This window comes from Simochromis diagramma, unplaced genomic scaffold (assembly GCF_900408965.1).
Source record: "Simochromis diagramma unplaced genomic scaffold, fSimDia1.1 OVJJ01000293.1, whole genome shotgun sequence".
In the NCBI taxonomy this organism is placed as follows: domain Eukaryota; kingdom Metazoa; phylum Chordata; class Actinopteri; order Cichliformes; family Cichlidae; genus Simochromis; species Simochromis diagramma.
In genome coordinates, this window is record NW_024386801.1 from 214,851 (window position 1) to 234,886 (window position 20,036).

The 20,036-nt window shown below is 45.7% G+C and overlaps 2 protein-coding genes across 4 annotated transcripts; both read left to right on the forward strand.

The window, feature by feature from the left end:
* Positions 1 to 8,275, forward strand: zpd (zona pellucida glycoprotein d). 2 transcript variants are annotated; one of them, XM_040024950.1, is made up of 10 exons: positions 3 to 876; positions 984 to 1,035; positions 1,114 to 1,221; positions 3,575 to 3,783; positions 3,876 to 4,033; positions 4,233 to 4,347; positions 6,305 to 6,432; positions 6,507 to 6,690; positions 6,807 to 6,912; positions 7,020 to 8,275. In XM_040024950.1, exons 1-10 carry the CDS (start codon positions 856 to 858, stop codon positions 7,139 to 7,141), a joined length of 1,203 nt encoding a protein of 400 aa, XP_039880884.1. In that variant the 5' UTR covers positions 3 to 855; the 3' UTR covers positions 7,142 to 8,275. The 2 variants fall into 2 exon arrangements, with proteins under 2 accessions (XP_039880885.1, XP_039880884.1); XM_040024951.1 differs by lacking the exon at positions 7,020 to 8,275 and having other exon boundaries at positions 1 to 876; positions 6,788 to 6,912.
* Positions 8,276 to 8,369: 94 nt separating this feature from the next.
* On the forward strand, positions 8,370 to 18,123 carry mmp15a (matrix metallopeptidase 15a). Of its 2 annotated transcripts, none has more exons than XM_040024948.1 (10): positions 8,370 to 8,507; positions 9,595 to 9,743; positions 12,055 to 12,171; positions 12,254 to 12,570; positions 12,851 to 13,012; positions 14,602 to 14,987; positions 15,078 to 15,216; positions 16,114 to 16,264; positions 16,339 to 16,454; positions 17,403 to 18,122. In XM_040024948.1, exons 1-10 carry the CDS (start codon positions 8,397 to 8,399, stop codon positions 17,861 to 17,863), a joined length of 2,109 nt encoding a protein of 702 aa, XP_039880882.1. In that variant the 5' UTR covers positions 8,370 to 8,396; the 3' UTR covers positions 17,864 to 18,122. The 2 variants fall into 2 exon arrangements, with proteins under 2 accessions (XP_039880882.1, XP_039880883.1); XM_040024949.1 differs by lacking the exon at positions 8,370 to 8,507 and adding an exon at positions 8,550 to 9,412 and having other exon boundaries at positions 17,403 to 18,123.
* The last annotated feature ends 1,913 nt before the right edge of the window (positions 18,124 to 20,036 follow it).

Sequence of the window (20,036 nt, forward strand, 5' to 3'; positions counted from 1 at the left end):
TTTGACGCTGCGTGACCACTTTCTGTATTCCTCGTCCACACGTTAAACGCAAAAAAGGAGTTTTTGAAAATCTCCGTTTTCGGTGATTCGAAACGCTGTTTACGTGGATGAAACAGCTGCGTGTTCAAAAACACCCGTGATGGTGCGGACGCAGCGTAAAAGAGTTAGTAGTTTATTGTATTACTACCTGTGATTTATTGGAGATTACTTGTATTTTTTAATTGTTTACTAAATGTTTGAGGTGTGAAATAAACCGCAATGGAGCAAAATATGGGCGCGTGTGGTTGGAGGATGTGTTTGTGCGTGTGCACGCGCGTGGGGAACATTTTTCTGGTAAAACAAAGGGGGGCCCAGCAAAAAGGTTTGGGAACCACTGCTGTAAACGGTGATGGAGATGACGAAGCACGGAACTATTTTGAGGCGGCAATAGCGCCCTCTGCTGGAAACCTCTTGATATATAAAACCAATTTTGTCAGCACATCCACGAAGGAACTAAAAAAAGATGTTTGTGTTTTGCCTCTTTTTATTTTCTTTCCCTTTGTTTTAAGGGAAACCGTGAAACTATAAAATGTAAATATAATCAATTATCAGAATATTATTTATGTTAATCAATAAAACGCAGGAGATCGACGTGGTGGGGCTGAGTGTTCAAACTTATTTGATACTTTAAACATGACATATTTAGCCGAATTAATTCGCGGGGTTAAAGCTCCAAAACCCTCCACGGAAAAACACAGCAGGTGTTCCTGATTGGAGACCGGCAGGTGAAGTAACGACGGAGCGGAGAAGGACGTCTCGTTTGACTGCAAATATAACGCCAGCGTGTCCTGCATATACCCACAAATCGTTACTGCAATGAGCTTAACCGGCTTGAAGGTAGGCCCGGGTGAAACATCCACAGCTTTATTGTCCTTTCGTGTAAAAAAAGAAAAGAAAAGATGGATAAAAAGAGTAAAAGCGGAAATATCCTTCCTCCAAAATAGCTTCCCGTGGCTCTGCTGCTTTTCCTCGGGTTCACGTTGGACGGGGTTGAGGGTAAGAAGGTTAAAAAAAAATGTGAGATGTGTTTCAGCGTGGAGATTTATCAAGTTCGTTCACTGTGTCCTTTCTAAGGAACCTGCAGTGTGGAGCATTGCACCGACCCCACAAGATGCGTCCTGTCTAAAGACCAGAGGAGCTGCAAATGTGCTCTCGGCTTTTATGCTGACAAGTGTGACCGAAGTAGGCTCTCCTGTCCTTTCTTTCTTTTATTTCAATGCATTTCATCATCAGTTTTGTCAAAGAGAAACTGAATGCACCCCAGAATTATGCTGAGTTGGGCTGATTGTGTTTGGGGCTTTTGAATTGGAGATTAAATCATAACAAGTACAAAAATGTATACTTGTCTAAGATCAGCTTCTCAGATTGATCCCGGTGCTAATATCTCTTAGAATATTATTTCAAAGCTTGTCATTGTGAAAAAATGAGTTTTCGAATCATGCGTTTGGTTTGTGATAGCATGCATTTAGCTGCACTGACACTGTTCTGCAAGTCATCTTATACCCACTTCCACGTCTTGTTCCAACATAAATATGTAGTGTTTTGTTTTTTTGGAGGGCAGCCCGTGACAGTCCAATTTCACAAAGATTGAGGTGTTTGGGCTCATTATCCCACTGCTGTGTATCAATCCTTATCCACAAACAAGCAAAGCAGAGGGTGGAGTGTCTCTGAAGGACGAACAACTTAAGAGTGGCCAAAACGAGCCCAGATTTAAACATTTCCTCCACCACGTTTCACTCTGCAGTACCCTTCTGTCTTCTGCTTCTCCATCTGTTACTGCCACAAACTTGGATCTCTCTCCCCCTCCCTGGTTCTTCTACTTTAAAATGCTGATATGCAACAACCCACTCACAGCTTTCTCCCGACTAGTGTAGATGCTTCTTTTTCTGACCGCATTGTGAACGGTGCTTCTCCTGATCGCAGGCTCGTGTTTTCTTATGTAGCAAATTCAATATCTGTGACGTTTCTTGCCGTCTCATTCAGCAAAGCCTGATGTTAATTAATCTAATCTTCTGAAGGTGTGCTCATTTTACTTGGTGTTTTAGAGTACTGCGTACTGCCCCCTAAGAAGTCTTCAGTCAAATTATGGTTTGATGTGGAAAAAGTTTTTTCCTAATTTTCTACTAGAAACTTGAGGCATAGTCACATTTGTAACTAGCAAACAATGACAGTCCAGGTTATTACAGTTAACGAAAGCTTGGTGTAAGAAGACATTTAAACTAACTGCAATGAAAACTAGTTTTAAAAACGATGAGAAGTAAAATGGAAACGATGGAATACAAATGAAGTTCATCCAGGCCTTTGAGACAACTGATGTCATTTTTGTTCAGTGTATGCAGTGTTTTCTAATAATGTTGTCTAATGGGAGGTTGTATAATGTGAACAGTAGTGGTCCTAGCCAGTGTTGGTCAAGTTACTTGAAAAAAGTAATCAGTAACTAATTACTGATTACTTCCCCCAAAAGTAATCCCGTTACTTTACTGATTACTTATTTTCAAAAGTAATTAATTACTTAGTTAGTTAGTTACTTTTTAAAAACACTATTCACAACCTGAATAGGTGATAAAGCGATAGATCTCTCAGCCCAATTCTACTTTTTCTGCATAATCCATCATACAAAATGTAATCAAATGGAAAGGTCTCTTTTTAAAACTTGTTTTATTAGTTTTAATCTTTTAACTTTATGCATCAAGCAAAAATTTAATTATGTGCAACATTCTCTGACTGGAAGAAATTAGTTTAACATTTAAACCTATTTTCTGCACATTCCAGCACATAAAATAAAATATTTTTTGTGTTTACACTCAGTCTTTCAAATAGATGCAAGTAAAACACAGCAGAAAATAAATAAAGTCAAAGACTAGCGGTCCTGTTGCTCTATTTTCACCTGTAAAGCAGGAGTGGGGTAGGCGGAGGTTTACCCTGGTGCAGGTGTGCCGCGGTCAGTGGAAGAATCCGCGAGTTTCTCTGTGAGTTTCCCATTACGTCGTAGCTACTCGGTGCTTGTTTGGAAGTTTAGGGGTTTTTTCGCTGTAAAAAGAAGTTTTCTTCCCACGCACAGCGGACACTAATGTTTTTGTCACTTTTTATGGAATCAAACTCAAAGTAAGGTCAGTACTTCCACGCTTTAAACGCTGCACGCTCATACTCTCTCTGCACTCGATATATGATCCATTGTTGATCTGCACACAGCTGTTGTCACTAACGTCGCACTCGCTTACGTCACTGTCATGAGACATTCTCGCAAAAAATCAGTTTTAGTAACGCAGTAACGCAGCGTTCCTACGGGAAAGTAACGGTAATCTAATTACCGCTTTTGCAATAGTAATCCCTTACTTTACTAGTTACTTGAAAAAAGTAATCAGATTACAGCCCATCTCTGGTCCTAGCACAGAGCCTTGTGGGACTCCATGGCTAACCTTTTGTGCATCAAACTTCTCATTTACAGGAACAAACTGGAATCTCAGATGGATGCGATTCACCAACTGAGCCGTTGTGTTTATGTTAGAGACTCGCTGCCGTTTGCTTCTTACAGATGCACATCTCAAGGTTATGTGTGGGAAAGACCACGTAGCAATCAGAGCAGCGGAAGCGTTTTTCGAGTATCACGGCGTGCCGCTGGAGTCGCTTCACTTGCCAAACAAATCTTGTGGTGCTAAGAGAGAGCATATCGACGGCGTCCCGTACTACGTGTTCAGGGTTTCCAAACACAAATATGTGACCTGTGGAGGACTGCCGTTTGAGGTGCAGCTCGAGCACAATTCATTTAATGTCTGCGCCAGCCTAGAAAAGGATGAGCACCTCAATGTTTTGTTTCTTTTATTGTCCCCTTACAGAAAAATGTAACTCACATCTGGTTTTCCCTGAGTGTGAGGTCAGACCCTCGGGTTACTGGAAACATCATTAGAGATCCAGTTATCAGGATGGATTTCACGTGCATGTATCCATTCATCAGAAGAGTCAGTCTGCCTTTTCCAGTTTCACCAATCTCCAGGTGAGGGGCGAAATAAACATCTTTTCCATTCATGGTACTTCACTTTTCTTTTTTTTTTTTTTTTTTTTTTTTTTTTTTTTTTTCTTTTTCTGAAACCCGTCTGCTGAAGTCTTTGCAATGAGTTAATGATTTTCTGTCCGTTGAGTATTCAGAGCCACGAACAACCCGCCTTTCTTGACTTTCTTCTGTTTACGTGCAGCGAGACGGTGATGCGAGTAGACGAACTTGAAGCCAAGATACGGATGATGTTGTACACAGACCACACTTACACTAAACCTTACACAAGCTCTCCAACCATTGAGCTCCGAGACAAGGTGGGTTAAGATTTTAACCAGTCACAGATGAAACTGATGCTTTGACACAAGGATGGACTTTTGGTTCTTTGAAGCAGGTTTCAAATTCACCTGGGGCCTGTGCTGTGCTGCAGCCTGCCTTTATGCAACACCTGAGCTAAGCAGGTACATGTAGTGCTAGTCAACGTGCACTCAGGGCTGTAGAAATATTACTCAGATTGATTAATAGGGTTTTGTTCATATCTGATGGCAACAAGTAGAAGGGTTTAGTGCTAAAATCAGTCTGTTTGATACAGAGGACTACAGATCCTGAGCACTGTTGCCCTCCTGACCACGGTCTGACTCATGATGCCAGCTGCAATGGTGGTGCCATTTTCCAAGACTGTTGGGTGGTGGTTTTGTAAATGCTGATCTGTTATCTTGGACAGAAGCTGCCCAAGAGCAGTTTGATTATGCACAGGTTACAATGCTGATGTGCCCTGGTTCGAATGCAATAGAATAGCCCTTTACTGTCATTGTACATGTACACTAGAACTGTGGGTGCTCCACACCAACCGTGCCAGAATGCAATATAGATGGTAGAAAACGGGAATAAATGGCAAACATCACGGGGGTTTCATTGGCATGCTTGACCATGACATGGCCGTGGCTGGGCTCATCTCTGATGCAGATGAGACGGCGTACAGGGCGCAGGTAGAGAACCTGTCCCGCTGGTGTTTAGAAGACAACCTGAAGCTGAACGAACTCATAATGGACTTCAGGAGGCACAGACTGGTCCCATTACAAGTGGTGGAATCTGTCTCCACCTTCAGGTTTCTGGGCACCCACGTCTCCTTCCATCTCACCTGAACACACAACGCCAACGCCCTGGTAAAAGACGAATATCTGCAGCAGATGAACAATACATGAAAGTCATGTCCTTAAAAAATGGGGGAATCCAGTGAAGACCTGAGAGAAGCATCTGGTTCTTCAGCTGAGTAATTAATGAACAGTTTACCTCTGTGGTCTCAGTGGTAGAGCGGCTGTCATGAAGGCATTTACAAGGGAGGGAAAACCTGAGGTGTGCCAGGGTACACGAACGGTAGCAACAGGCGTCACGGAGCGATGCATCCAAATATCATCAGTATCTACAGACGAGGTCAGAGCAGCACACCAGGATGTCTAAAGTCATCTGTGAAGCACGGAGGCTGTTATGGTTTGGGTTTCAGTAGTATTGATGATCTTGTCAAAGTCGTTAACGATATGAAAAGTACCATCAGATTTACATTATCATCTGCAAAGCTTGTGATTGGCAGCAGCTCCATTTTTCAACATGAATCCAAGGACTGCAAATGCAGTGACAGTATACATGGTTAGTTGGTGATTGGCCTCCAGATCTTAACGTTACTGAAGCAATGGAACAAAAGGCAGCCAACATCCAAAGAGCAGCTCTGAATGTCCTTGAAGGTTGGTTGACGATGTAGAAACTCTCTTTGCCTCAAATGTTTGCATTCATGTTTGCACGTTTCAATAAATCTGTCCTATTTTCCTAACAAAATATCAAGAAATGAGGGGTTGCTCAAGGCTTTTGGACGAAAACCATATTTCTGGTCCTCCACACCTCACCTGTGTTGCTCTGCTGTCCACAACTGGTTCCCAGCACTGAGTTGGAGAACCACGCGTTTGACCGTTCAGGCTAAATGCTGAAAATGAGGTTTAAAGGGACGAAATGTTTAGCAGAGTTTATGCTCGGGGTGAAATTAGTCCCAGCTAATGTTCTACACACTGATGGTGGCTTTGACTTTGTTGCCTTTGTAAGCACGCTCTCCCATTAGAGATGACCTCAGCTGGGATTAGCAGGTCAATCCTTTCTCTGCCATCAAAGAATCAAATCAGAAGATTGGGAGTTTTGACATTTATTCTTAGAAAATCGTCTTGGTTTAAGTGCCTTCTGAAGAACCAAATATTAATAAAAAGTGACTTGTTTTGTTTTGCACAGGTATATGTCGAGGTTACAATGATGGAGCCTGCAGATTTATTTCTGCTCCGAGTAAACGAGTGCTGGGCCACACAGTATCCCCAGCCGAACTCTACAGAGGGATCTGTTCACTTCCTGCTTCAGAATGGGTCAGAACTTCTCTTTGTTGTTTTTTGGCACGTGAACGATGAACTCCTGACATCCAGTGACTTCTCTCATCCAGGTGTGTGAAGGACCAAACGGTTTCCTTCCTTAATATAACCGAGGGACAGTCTGGACGTAATGGGCAGAAGTCCACCGTCCGCTACAGCTTCGACATGTTTCGCTTCTCAGCAGATCCCCACGACCTCTACCTGCACTGCACCGTACAGCTGTGTGACCTGGACGACCACGAGTCCTGCATTCCCGTGAGCTGCTGCTATTATTATTGAGGGCGATTTAGGAGTGTGTGGACAAGATGAAGTGCATCGTTTTTACCGTCTCATCATCTTTGACTTTTCTCAGGAGCATCATTCTTTTTCAGAATTGTAACTCGATCAGTAAGAGAGAAGCAGTGAGTGCCGACCCCGCTCAGGGTCTCCTCACCTATGGCCCCATCAGGATCGAAGTACCAGACAGATCTCAGTCCAGTAAGCTCCTGTTTCTATATTAATCTTTACACTGTGCCTGCTGCTCCTGTAGCATCAGCAGGTTTCTGCTGTCCCTTCATTCTCTTTAAATTTCACATTTGTTTCAGGCGTACTGTTGGTGGTGGTGCTGCCCGTAGCAGCTGTGTGGACTCTCGGCTTCTTCCTCATCATCCTCATCACTGTGGCCAAGGCTGGCAGAAAGAGGCTAGCGAAAATAGAGGAGCAGTGATGACAATGCTGCTGGCAGCACAAATAAAACATTAAAATGTGCATATTTTTTTTCCTTTGTTTTATTATTATGACGACCGTAACAAGTGTTCTCACAGACTGTGGGTGTCAGCTGAGGAAAGCATGGCTGCAGAAGGAACTGGTGACCTTTAAGCAAAAATCAAGTTTCATCTAAGATGATGCCTCGTGAGCCCAAAGAGATTAACTTCTGTTATATTTGCATAAACTGAGATCCAGACACCTGTGGGCTCATCATTAACAAAAGCAACCAGGCTTATGGCAAGTTTGTAAACTGGAGGCTGAGTGTTGTTAGGAAAGCTTAACATTAGAAATGCAATATTACACATTTCAATGTCTAATTTTCTCCGTAACTCGATTAATGAAGGCAGCAAATTGTATGGAGATGAGATGAAACTGTCCTGTAGCTTCAAATATCTGTGACGTCACTGCGCGTCACTCTAGTGTCTGGAAATTTTGTTAAAGAAAAAGCGAATTTTAATCGTTTTATTTTGAGGACTTGAAATAACACGACGCGTGTTTTACATGAAGATTTTTATATAGTTAAATAAATGGCTGTGGTCACGTGGACCTGCTGCAGCGTCCCATTCACAGCAGCAGATGGCAGACTGACCATTACCTTATGTGGCCTTTTGTTGGGGTCAAGTTTGTTGAGACCATGAGGGGGAGGTCTTAACAGGAAGTCGGTAACAGATATTTTATGGCGGATTCTTTTGTCCGATGATGGGCTCAGGCATGCTGCGCGGTTAAAACGTAAAGAAGTCGGTTTCTGCAGCGGGGGAAAGTGAAGTAAGTTTCTCCCTCGGGTTGATTTTTGGGGGTTACTGCGGTCGGTTTTTGCAGCAACCCCAGAAACAGCGCAACAAGTACTTTACTTTTCATGCGCTCATTTCGGTGCTCGGACGCTTGAAGTTGTGACTTTCAGCAGGATTTCTCCTCAGCTGCCGATCAGCCATTGTGACCGTCAGAAAGGGGCAAGGACTTCTGCTGCATCAGCTCCGTATGAGGAAACAAACACTTGGATGCTCCGTGAGGGAAGCTGTCCCGGATCGACCAAGAATGGAGTAGAAACGCTTTGTTTTCTCGGGCTTTTAAATGTGCCTTAAGTTTCTCAGCTGAACAATAATGGCCCGATAGATCACTTTCCGCAGGAGTTAAATGTAAAAGCATCTGCTTATCGGAGGAAGCGGCTTGGTTTGATATTTGCCATTCAACAAGTCTTTGCGTCCGAGGGAAGGATGACATCCCAACAAAGCTGGGCTCAGATCATCACGTCCGCGTCGTTACTCTCCCTGGTCTTGTGCAGCGCGGTGCCAGATGACCCAGAGGAAGAACGCTTCAGCGCCGAGGTACGCTGAAGGCTCCGTAGGGGAGAGACTGCCATGTTGTTATTTAAATCGTTGTTGCTGCACATTGAAATGATTCATCCTGCTTTCAACAGTCTCACTGCAGAATTACAGATTACAGCGGGAGCTCGTTTGACCTTTGTCCTCTTTCCAGATAACAACTCTGCAGGTGTGACCGACATCCGTCAACAAGGAAACGATTAGATCAGAGTGTTTCCTTTGAGTGGTAACAATGTGTCTGAAGCGGCATCTTTAGACCGCAGAGTGAAACTCACCTGGAAATGACTTTGATGTGTTGTGTTACCTGTGATTATTTATTAGTGAGTTTATCCCCCAAACACAACACGAAGGCTAATTAAATGTGTTTTTAAGCTCTGCTTTTAAAGGTTTAATAGGGACATTATTCAAACTTGTCACTTAAACCACACTGCTGTAGGAAAGTTTCTCTCTGGCAGGTTTGGCCCGTCCGGCTTCATAACGACACATTTGATTGGTTAAGATTTGTCCTGCTACGCAAAGAACCTCTAAGGATTTTCTGTCTCAGTGCGCACGCATGAAGCCGCGTTGCATGTGGTTTTTTTCGTGCTCTCCTGCTGAGGCTTCTTATAAGGCACATGTTACCTAACATCAGGACCCTCCCCCCACCCATCTGGAGCCATCATCCTGTTTTGCCTGTTCTGTGACTTCGTGGCTCAGTTTCAGTGCCATCAAACATGAAACGAAGAAGAATAATTCACAACATGTGACGCTTCATTCAGCAGGGACCTCAGGCACTCATGCAGAGCTATAGGTTTAGCTGGTGTACCCGCAGGACTGACGTGCAATTTATTTAATGTCAGTTTTCCCGTTTCTGTCCTCTCTCCCCGTCTTGGCTGTCACCGCAGGAGCGAAGGAGCAGGAATGTCCTGGTATTAATGCAAGCCATCTGGTTTGTTTCTACTTTCTCTTTCCTCCCGACTCCTCAGATGCTGCTCTTCCAACAGCTGGGGCTGTCACGCTCATGTATACACCATGCATTCCTGATGCACAAGCACAGAGACCTGCTATCTTAAGGAAATCTGACGACCTCTTCTATTTTCCTTCCACGCAGGCATGGCTCCGTAAATTCGGCTACCTGTCTCAAGCCAGCAGGCAGATGTCCACCATGCAGTCGGCTCAGATTATGTCCAAAGCTATCAGCGACATGCAGCGCTTGTATGGACTGGAGGTGACCGGGAAGGTGGACTCTGCTACGCTCGCGTAAGCTCTTTATCTGTCGTGCTGAGAGCAGTGACCACAAAGAGAGCTCAGGGATATTGTATAGACTTTTTTTTCTATTCATTTGCATATTATAAATTCAACGTGTGTGTGTGAGAGAGAGTGTGTGAGAGAGTGTGAGAGTGAGACAGTTCCAGGCACAAATCCCAAATACGAGCATGGCTTTTCCTTCAAAGATTTTCAAAATAATTTTACTGCAAATTCTCGCCTGGAAACGCTGTTTGTGGTTTTCTTGTCAGTGTAAAGACTGTCAGTTTGTGTCTATGTGGTAGATTTGTAGTGAAACTACAAAGACCTGCATCTTAGATTAGCTGTTCATAAAGCCTGGAAACTGAGGGATACATCTGCATCTTCTTCCACTTATCCAATTTACAGTGGCAGGGGGTTGGAGCCTGTCCCGGGTATCGTAGGGCAAGAGGGGAGGGTATAATTTAGGACTGCCAATAAACCTAGCCCCTTATACCCACTATCATGCAAAGGGAACATGCAAACTCCACAAAGGGCCCCCGACTGGATTTGAACTCTCACTGTGAATTAATGGTGCAAACCGCCACAACACCGCCCACACTTTGCTGAAAAGTCCAGGTTACAGCAGCCGGCTGGGGAATGTTTCCAAAAGTTCCCAAGAGCTGCATCGATATACAGTCAGGCCCATAAATATTGGGACATCGACACAAGTCTAACATTTTTGGCTCTATACACCAGCACAATGGATTTCAAATGAAACGAACAAGATGTGCTTTAACTGCAGACTGTCAGCTTTTATTTGAGGGTGTTTACATCCAAAGCAGGTGACCAGGGCAGGGTAATGGGACAGAATAAGAACCACTTCTTAATACTTGGTTGCAAATCCTTTGCAGTCAATCACAGCCTGAAGTCTGGAACACAGACATCACCAGACGCCGGGTTTCATCCCTGCTGATGCTCTGCAGGCCTCTACTGCAACAGTCTTCAGTTCCTGCTTGTTCTTGGGGCATTTCCCTTCAGTTTTGTCTTCAGCACGTGAAATGCTCAGTCAGATTCAGGTCAGGTGATTGACTTGGCCATTGCAAAACAGGCCACTTCTTTCCCTTCAAAGACTCTTTGGTTGCTTTTGCAGTTTGCTTTGGGTCGTTGTCCATCTGCACTGTGAAGCGCCGTCCAATGAGTTCTGAAGCATTTGGCTGAATATGAGCAGATAATATTGCCCGAAACACTTCAGAATTCATGGTGCTGCTTTTGTCAGCAGTTACATCATCAATAAATACAAGAGAACCAGTTCCACTGGCAGCCATACATGCCCACGCCATGACACTTCGAGCGCCATGCTTCACCGATGAGGTATGCTCAGGATCATGAGCAGTTCCTTTCCTTCTCCATGCTCTTCTCTTCCCGTCACTCTGGTACAAGTAGATCTTGGTCTCGTCTGTCCACAGGATGTTGTTCCAGAACTGTGACGGCTTTTTTAGATGTCGTTTGGCAAACTCTAATTTGTCCTTCCTGTTTTTGGGGCTCACTAATGGTTTACATCTTGTGGTGAACCCTCTGTATTCACACTGGTGGAGTCATCTCTTGATTGTTGACACACATGCACCACCTCCTGGAGAGTGTTCTTGATCTGGCCAACTGTGAAGGATGTTTTCTTCACCAGGGGAAGGATTCTTCGGTCGTCCACCGCAGTTGTTTTGGGTCTTTTGGTGTTGCTGAGCTCACCAGTGCGTTCCTTCTTTGTGAGAATGTTCCAAACAGTTGTTTTGGCCACGCCTGATGGGTTTGCTTTGTTTTCTCAGCCTAATGATGGCTTGCTTCACTGATAGTGACAGCTCTTTGGCTCTCATTCTTGGCAGTTGACAGCAACAGGCTCCAGATGCAAACAGCACACTTGAAATGAACTCTGGATCTTTTATCTGCTCATTGTAATTGGGATAATGAGGGAATAACACACACCTGGCCATGGAACAGCTGAGAAGCCAATTGTCCCATTACTTTTGGTCCCTTAACAAGTGGGAGGCACATATGCAAACTGTTGTAATTCCTACACAGTTCACCTGATTTGGATGTAAACACCCTCAAATAAAAGCTGACAGTCTGCAGTTAAAGCACATCTTGTTCGTTTCATTTGAAATCCATTGTGGTGGTGCATACAGCCCAAAGTGTTAGACTTGTGTCGATGTCCCAATATTTATGGACCTGACTGTACACGTTTCTAGGTTTGTCTGGTGAGAATGAGAAAGCTAATCTCATCCAGCTTTATGTGGAACTGAGAAATCCTGTGTGTGTGTGTGTGTGTGTGTGTGTGTGTGCGTGTGTGCAGGGCCATGCGGCGGCCTCGTTGTGGCCTCCCTGACAGAAAGCCAGAGGATCTGGTTGACAGGAAGAAGCGCTACGTTCTGACTGGGCAGCGCTGGGACAAAGATCACATCACCTACAGGTTTCCAGACCAAATTAAACAATCCGACTGCAATAAATCAAAGTGCTCCGCAGCTCTGATACGATTTTACTTCTGACTTCAGTATAATGGACCAAAACATGCCCCCGTCCCTGGGAGAGGAACGGACGTACGACGCGATCCGCAAAGCCTTCGGTGTTTGGAGACGAGTCACGCCGCTCACCTTTGAGGAGCTACCACCTGGACACGGCGTCAACAGCAGCCAGACGAAGCTCGCCGATATCCTGCTGCTGTTTGCCTCCGGTTTCCATGGTGATATGTCACTGTTCGATGGCGAGGGTGGGTCTCTGGCCCACGCCTACTATCCTGGACCGGGAATAGGTGGGGACACGCACTTTGATTCAGATGAGCCTTGGACACTGGACAACGAAAACCCGAAAGGTCAGTGGGTTTGTTTTTTTTTCTGCTTATGTGAGAAATTCAACTTAATCTCTGAACTGTCGCCGTTTTGGTCGATATCAGCTGGGAGGCAACCTGGAAGGATGCGGTCGTACTCGGTGACCTGACTCGCTTTGACTCCGCAGTGATAAATGTTTGGGCCGAGATCTCTCAGTGCCTTTTGTGTTCGTTTGTGTGCGCACCAACCATAAAGCAATGTGCATTTCCCTTGTTGTGCACACTCACAGCAGATGACCCACAGCTACGCCCGTCTCTCTCGCAGGTATAGATCTGTTCCTGGTTGCGGTTCATGAGCTCGGTCACGCTCTGGGTCTGCAGCATTCGGATAACCCCAGAGCCACAATGGCTCCTGTCTACCAGTGGGTCCACACACTGAACTTCACGCTCCATGAGGATGACATCAGAGGCATACAGCACATATATGGTGAGAAGAACGCGCTCTATGGATGTCTTTGGTGATACAAAGAGTTATTTCTACCAGCATGAGATGTTCTTTTCTTTGGGCTGCAGAGCTTCTAAATCTCTGTATGCAGAAGAGATGTGAAACCCCACAGTGCTCTGGAAATTATGGATATTACTAGAAATGATGCTGATTATCCTCATGGTGAATCCTTGCACAGCGGTCCAGTGCAGTGTTTGGGGCTACTTAAATGCATATTAGCAGTATTTATTGAAAAACACTATTGAATCTAAAAGCAAATGCCCCAAACTTTATTTTGTCTTTCACGATTAACATTTCAAATCTGCCCTACCCCTGCGGCGAAAGCCTTTCCATCTATTCTTGATTGTCCGTGTTGTCGGGCTCACCATCCTCAGAGGGGTTTCATCATCTTCTGTTTCCATGCTGAGCTTTGATCGCTGCGCTGTTAGCGAGCCAAAGGTCAGTCATCGCACTCACGTCACATCTGGATCCTTACAGAGGATACAGGAAGCAGCAGATGCAGAATGTCATGCATTCCATTATGATGAGCCCATCTTCTTCCTCCTGAATAGATGGCGTTGTTGATTAACAGACGCCGTTTGTCGGCGTATCGCGCTGCATTAAAACCACAGACGTGAATTGTTCGCACTTGATGATTTATGAACTTTGCATTTCTTTCGCTTTAGATAAAAACGAGGATTTTCCGCAGGTTTCACGCTTGTTTTGATTTTACATCCCGTGACGTTTGATTCTCTCACATCAGCTGTTTTATATAAATCCGCCTCTGAGTAACAGCTCGGAGCTTTTAGCGCTCTGAGCTGGAGATGGTTGATACAAAACTGAGCTTAAAGCAAGAGCGAATGTTTCCCGTGTGGTCAGACACACGACCCGAATAAATCCAAATGCTGCTCATTATGGCGTTTGCTCACAGCTTCCTCCTGATTGGCTACGAGTGAATGCTGCTGAGAAGACTCGCTGACATCTTTGGGTTTGGGATGTATTTTGCTTTGGAGCCAAAAATGTTGTAACATCGGCGGGCAGTCAGCCTCGTCCTGGAGCTTTTCCCTTTCTTTGTGCAGAGACGCAGACACGCCCGCTGGTGCGAGTCCTGTTTTCCTGTGAGGATAGCGGCCGACTAGGGTCTTTGTAAATGTGAAGTTTTTATTCCACTGAAACACAGCTGAATTTAAAAGAAGAAAACTAGTGACAGTATCTTTGTGCTGCGATGGCCTCAGTTCTCATTTGGCAGCACTGAGCTTTTGTTGTTTTGCTGCAGACGGTGGATTTCTTCACATACTGGCCTCGATGTGTTCCGAGCAAAGCCTTTGGTCCAGTGTAACCGACGCATCTTGGAGCCCATCAGCTGATACCTATTGCATAACTGACTTTATCTGTGTGTTTTCCTCTCTTAGCAACCAGCAGATTTTTCCAATGAGCAGCAGCAGAGTGACAGTCGGTCACAAAATGGAAGACTGCGTTCGCTCTGCTGCAGAGTGTTTAGTCGAAAGGAAGCGAATAAAAGAAAGTATTAATGTCTAATGCCACACAGACAGACTGGAGCCTTTCCTGTTGCCTCTTTTCTCCCCCCCAAGGTCCTCCCCTCATCACAGATGCTTCGCCTACTTCTCCGCTCGCCCCTGACGATGAACCCAGCGTCGACTCCCCCACCTCCCCTTCTGTCCCAGAAGAAGAGCCCACCACTTATTCTCCAGCCGATGCCCCACGCGTCCCGACGGACGCCGACCCGGATCCTCCGGCCCAACCCGAACCGAGCCGCGGTCCCACCTCGCCTCCCATCCTCCCTACCTCCACCACCACCCAATCCCCGCCTGTGCCAGAACCCGTCACTCCACGGAAAGACATCCCTCCTCCTCCTCCTCCTCGGCCTCCCAAGCTGCCAGACAACCAGCCCCCTGACATCTGCGATGGAGACTTTGATACAGTGACCATGCTGAGGGGGGAGATGTTTGTCTTCAAGGTAAACAAACAGGGCTTTGCTCACAGCTGCAACGTTCGAGTCATGCGAGGGAAAGTAACTAAGACGTGCATCGTTGTTTTGCTTTTGCAGGGTCGTTGGTTCTGGCGGGTTCGGAGGAACCGCGTCCTCGATAATTACCCCATGCCGATATCTGTATTCTGGAACGGTCTCCCCACCGACATTGACGCAGCGTACGAACGTCACGACGGCAAATTTGTCTTTTTTAAAGGTACGTCACAGCTGCTTATTCCAAATAAAACCAGCCACTTCCACAAAGTGTCGCCCACATGCTGAGCAGCGAGTGCGTTACGCCTCGACGTTATTCTAGTTTAGCTCCCTGCTCGATGCTTTAGTTCCTCATTTCGCGTCCTCTCTGAGGAGCAGCCTAACATGAACTGTTCGATGCAAACTCTGCATTCGTCTCCTGCACAACTTGATTTACAAGGTTCTGAATCACACGGATTTGAGTCAAAAATGTTTAAAACATTACGACACGATTGCTGCAAACTGAACGAGAGCACCGAGTTTGCATTTATGAATGTGTGTTTATGAGTTCACTGGGTGTTTTGAACAGGCCTGTGCAGCGTGGCAGCTGTTATTGGCTCCGCTCCGCTCCAGCTGAGCCCCGGACGGCCTCATGAAAGAGGTGGAGGGGCTTACATCAGCCTCTCTGACTGCGCTGCTCCAGATGTGAGCAGCTGTGGTGCTTTGCTGTGCGTTTTCAGGATTTCTGATCAGGCTCGGACACTTCAGTGCATTTTATTGGACTGGAGCGCAGCGCAGCAGCCTGGCAGTAGAAGCGGAAAGTGGCTGAAAGTGTGTCCAAAGATTAGGCTTAGGAGAGGAGTCAACCCTCACATATGGAAGTCTTGGAAAATGTGTGTATGCATGCCATTTCAACCTCGCCTGTCTTTTCTGCTTTTCTTCTGGAGTGAGTAAACCTGCTGATGTACACCATGTGTGCTGACCATGAGCTTCTTTTCATCTTCCTTTCTTCTCCTCACATTTACCTTTGCCTTATTTTTCCCTCTGTTGGCCGTGTCAGAAACACGAGCTGTGCGGGAAAGCTCGACTCGGTGTGCTTTTGTTTCTTTGGACAAAGCGTCGTCTCCATCTGTGCCTACAGGTGACAGATTCTGGGTGTTCAGGGAGGCTGACGTGATGCCAGGGTACCCACAGCCCTTATATCACTATGGAAAAGGCGTTCCTCCACACGGGATCGACACAGCGATCTGGTGGGAGCCCAACGGGCACACGTACTTCTTCTCTGGAGACAGGTATGATTCGGATACACGGAGCGCGGAGGTTTTAACGCCGCGTAGACATCTTAATACGTCTTATTGTCTCGCAGGTACTGGCGATACAACGAGGAGACACGGACCACAGACCGCGACTTCCCCAAACCAATTAGCAGATGGGGCAGGATCCCTCCCTCCCCTAAAGGAGCCTTCCTCAGCGATGATGGGGGTAAGTCAGGAGTTTAAATTGAGCAATTTGCCCGGGTTTTATTTTAGCAGTGGGAACATCCAACAGCTTCGGTTTATGAGAATCACAACAAACATCAAAAGCTTCGCCTTCACTGTTGGAAGCAAGAGAACAGCCTGACAGAGCAGCAGGGTGGAGGTGGAGGGAGCAAAAGAAGGAAAGGTTGGAGGAAGCAGTGAAGCAACAAAGCAGAGAGAGGAAGGAGAGCGCTGGTCTGTGGGTTGGCCCGTCCTTCCTTTTGGAAATGAGATTTGTGTCCGAGCAGCTCTGAATGCACTCGGTAAGAGTCGGATCACATCTCCACCCAGACGCTGTGCAGGCAGCCTGTGCAGCACAGAGAAGAATCTGCTTATTCATGCAGCATGTTGTCAATAAGTGCACGAAGGCAACAGATTTCAAAGGATTCATTGCATTTTGGTTTCATTTTATCCAATAATTTGGCAGACTTGACTAATATAGTCAGGCCCGGCCGTCACCAAAGCGGCGCACTGTGTGCAAAGAAATCTTTCCTGAGTCTTCGCGCACGACCTTTTGAATGTGCAGCGATTCTTTCTTTTGCATGTTTGTCGCACTCGTACGTTTCTGATCATCAAACAAGTTTACAATATTAGAGAAAAGTAACCCGAGTAAATAGAAAAGACTGTTTTTAAATGATTTTATTCATTAGTCCACCTTCTGAAAAAGTTTCTGTTGTTAGAATTTGTTTGATGATCTGAAACATTGTGACAATAATGCAAAATCATGGAGGGGAAATACTCTTCCATAGCACCAAGTTACAAAATACAGTTACAGGATTAATCTGCACGGGTCGCCTCTGCAGGTTCGCTGTTGAACACGGCGAGGTCAGCACGTAACCCTGGAAAACCACAAGTTCATGTTTTTGATGATTTGACTAATAATAAAAATGTCTCCTTTCTTCTCCTCGTGCAGCTTACACCTATTTCTACAAAGGCACCAACTACTGGAGATTTGACAATCGCAGATCCGAAGCAGACAAAGGCTATCCCCGCTCCATCCTGAAGGACTTCATGGGTTGCGTGGGGGTCCCCGACCCGAAGCCCGACGCAGACGCCGAGCCGGAAGACAAACCGGTCGAGCCTTCAGACCGAGGCAAAGACGAGCACAAAGAGCCAGACAGAGACGCAAACTCGGAGCGAGAGGAGACCGCTAAGCCTGACGGCACAGAGGAAGAGGAGGACAAAGACGTGAACGTGGTCGTGGCTGTGGCTGACAATGAATCAAAGGTCATGACCCTGATTATGGTGGTCGTTCCCCTGGTGCTCATCCTGTGCATCCTCGTCCTAATCTATGCCATCCTCAGGACTCTTCAGAACAAAGAGACACCGAGGGCCTTGGTGCACTGCAAGCGCTCGCTGCAGGACTGGGTGTGACGCTCGAGTCGAAGAGAGAGTTCAGGTGTCCGTCGTTCATCTGGTGCAGCCGTCCAGTTTTTACTTTTGGCGTTAGAGGAAAAGAAGCTTTGAAAAAGCTGACGATGGGCCCGTTAGTCATTGGGAGAACTTTCACTGCTCGTGTGACGTGATAAAAAAATTGTGAATTCAGCGCCTGTGGAGCTTTAGCTCGGCCACAGGTTTTTCTACTGTGCCTCTCTCTGTGCCTTCCAAAAGTCTGAAAAGGTCCCCCCCCCCCCCCCCAAAAAAAAAAACCCTTTCTTTAAAATGACACTTCACCAGGAATGTGTGATTGCATCAATTCCAACTGGACTGAGGACGTTTGGGGATTTATTTGTAGTGTAAATGCAGACAGTCTTTCGAGCACATATATTAGAAGCACCGTCACATAAACACGTTTGCTTGCATTAATAGGAAGAAGCTTTTTAATGAAGATGCTTCAACAGTGTTTCTTCTGCTTAGAACAGATCGTTTGCACTTTGCCGTCTCTGCAGGCCGAGCTCGTCCTCCAACAGCGCAGGAATGTTGGACAGCTGTGTGTCCATGACTTGCCCGCTTCCCACTGAGCCCATTATGTCTGACCTTTCCTGCACACATGACACACATTAGCTCAAAAACAGCTTGTATCTGCACTGATTTGTGCACGCATGTTCGCTCATCCACCCGCAGCACGTAGCTTTTCTTTTCTTTTCGTGCACAGACACTTAGGCTCCAGCCTCCCCTCCTCCTGCCGCAGCCTCTTGCAGACTGCAGCGCTACAAACACGATCCCAGCGGAGACGTGCTGATATACGGCCGGTGCCGGCGTTAGGATTTATTCGCCTTTTTATGAGCGCTATCGAGAATTATCGAGGTCTTTTATAAAATCTGCAGTGTCAGCCTGTGGAGAGTGAAAAAGCAACTGTCCTCTTTTTATGTCTCTATTGCTTTTTTTTTTTTTTTTTAAATGCTAAACAGAGTTAAAGCTAATTATGTCTACGAGGGAGAGGCCTGAAGAATGGGTGAGGGTCTGGTTTCCATTAAGGCCACATGTTGCAGATTTAGGGCCGCCAGGCATGAGGGGAGGCGGGGGAGTCGGGAAAAATGCAGGAGGGGGAGTTATAAAAAATGATGGCGGTGAGTAAAGAGTAGAAGGGAAATGAGAGGGAAGGAGATGAGGAGAGGAGGAAAACGAAGGAGAGGGAGGGCTCTGTCAGTGTTTCCTCAGGTTTCTGCATAAAAGGACGAGCGAGCGAGGGAAGGAAGGAAGGAGAGAGGGAGGTTAGAAGGATTTAGAGGAGGAGCAATGCTGGCGTTGTGCCTCCTGACCTACATTGGGCCACTCGAGTCCGCTTCTCCTTTTCAGCTCTTGTTTCTGCTGCGCTGTTTTCACGGCTACAGATGACTGTCTGCTTTTTCTCTGCTCGCTTTTGTTTCTTTCACTCATGTATTTTCCCCGGTGTGTTCATTTTCTCCTCCACTCTTCTGGAAAGTCAGCTCAAGCATATACAAGATAATGAATCCACAGAAGCATCTGCAGGACGGGATCTCGTCTTATTGTCTTTCCCGGCTCATCGATCAGCATTTTAAACTTGTTAACCTTTGCATCGAGTTTCGTTGTGACTTGTTTTCCCTCCTGTGGATACTGCGGCGGCGTTTTTTTAAAGAACTATATAAATAGTACGGGGAAATGTTTTCTTACTTTTTTACATTATCATTTGTAGTTTTGCACATTTTGTGTGCATTCAGATGTTTTGTTAGAGCAGCAGTAGATTTTTTTTTTTTTTTTTTTGATGATGATGATGATGATGCATGCAGGGCATGTTCGATAAGGCCTGTGCACTCCAGTGTAGAGTACATTAAAGGTTTCACAATAAAACTCAAATAAAAAGCAACACGAGTCGTCTTTGCTGCTGTGTGTGTTTCCATGCTGTGTCTGAAAGTTCAAGTTCAGCAGTTTTATTCATACTTTTGGCCACAAGAGGGAGTCGTTGCTCCAGGAAATGGTGAAAACTTGATCTCGCAAAACTGCATTTTTTCCTACTTAAATCTTTAATATTATGAATATATGTCGATGTTGAATAATAAGAATCTTTCAAAGGAAATATCTTTGTTGCGTTTATTTACATCTAAAGTCAGCAGTGACTTTGTAAATCAAAACTTTATTTGCGGTC

What these genes read in the sequence shown, in the direction of transcription:
- zpd (XM_040024950.1), top strand. Translation starts at nt 856, where the DNA reads ATGAGCTTAACCGGCTTGAAG. An exon ending in TGCTGACAAGTGTGACCGAA is followed by an intron (nt 1,222 to 3,574) that starts GTAGGCTCTCCT and finishes TGCTTCTTACAG; the next exon opens with ATGCACATCTCAAGGTTATG. An exon ending in ACCACGAGTCCTGCATTCCC is followed by an intron (nt 6,691 to 6,806) that starts GTGAGCTGCTGC and finishes ATTCTTTTTCAG; the next exon opens with AATTGTAACTCGATCAGTAA.
- mmp15a (XM_040024948.1), top strand. Translation starts at nt 8,397, where the DNA reads ATGACATCCCAACAAAGCTGGGCTCAGATCATCACGTCCGCGTCGTTA. An exon ending in AAAGATCACATCACCTACAG is followed by an intron (nt 12,172 to 12,253) that starts GTTTCCAGACCA and finishes TTCTGACTTCAG; the next exon opens with TATAATGGACCAAAACATGC. An exon ending in TACTTCTTCTCTGGAGACAG is followed by an intron (nt 16,265 to 16,338) that starts GTATGATTCGGA and finishes ATTGTCTCGCAG; the next exon opens with GTACTGGCGATACAACGAGG.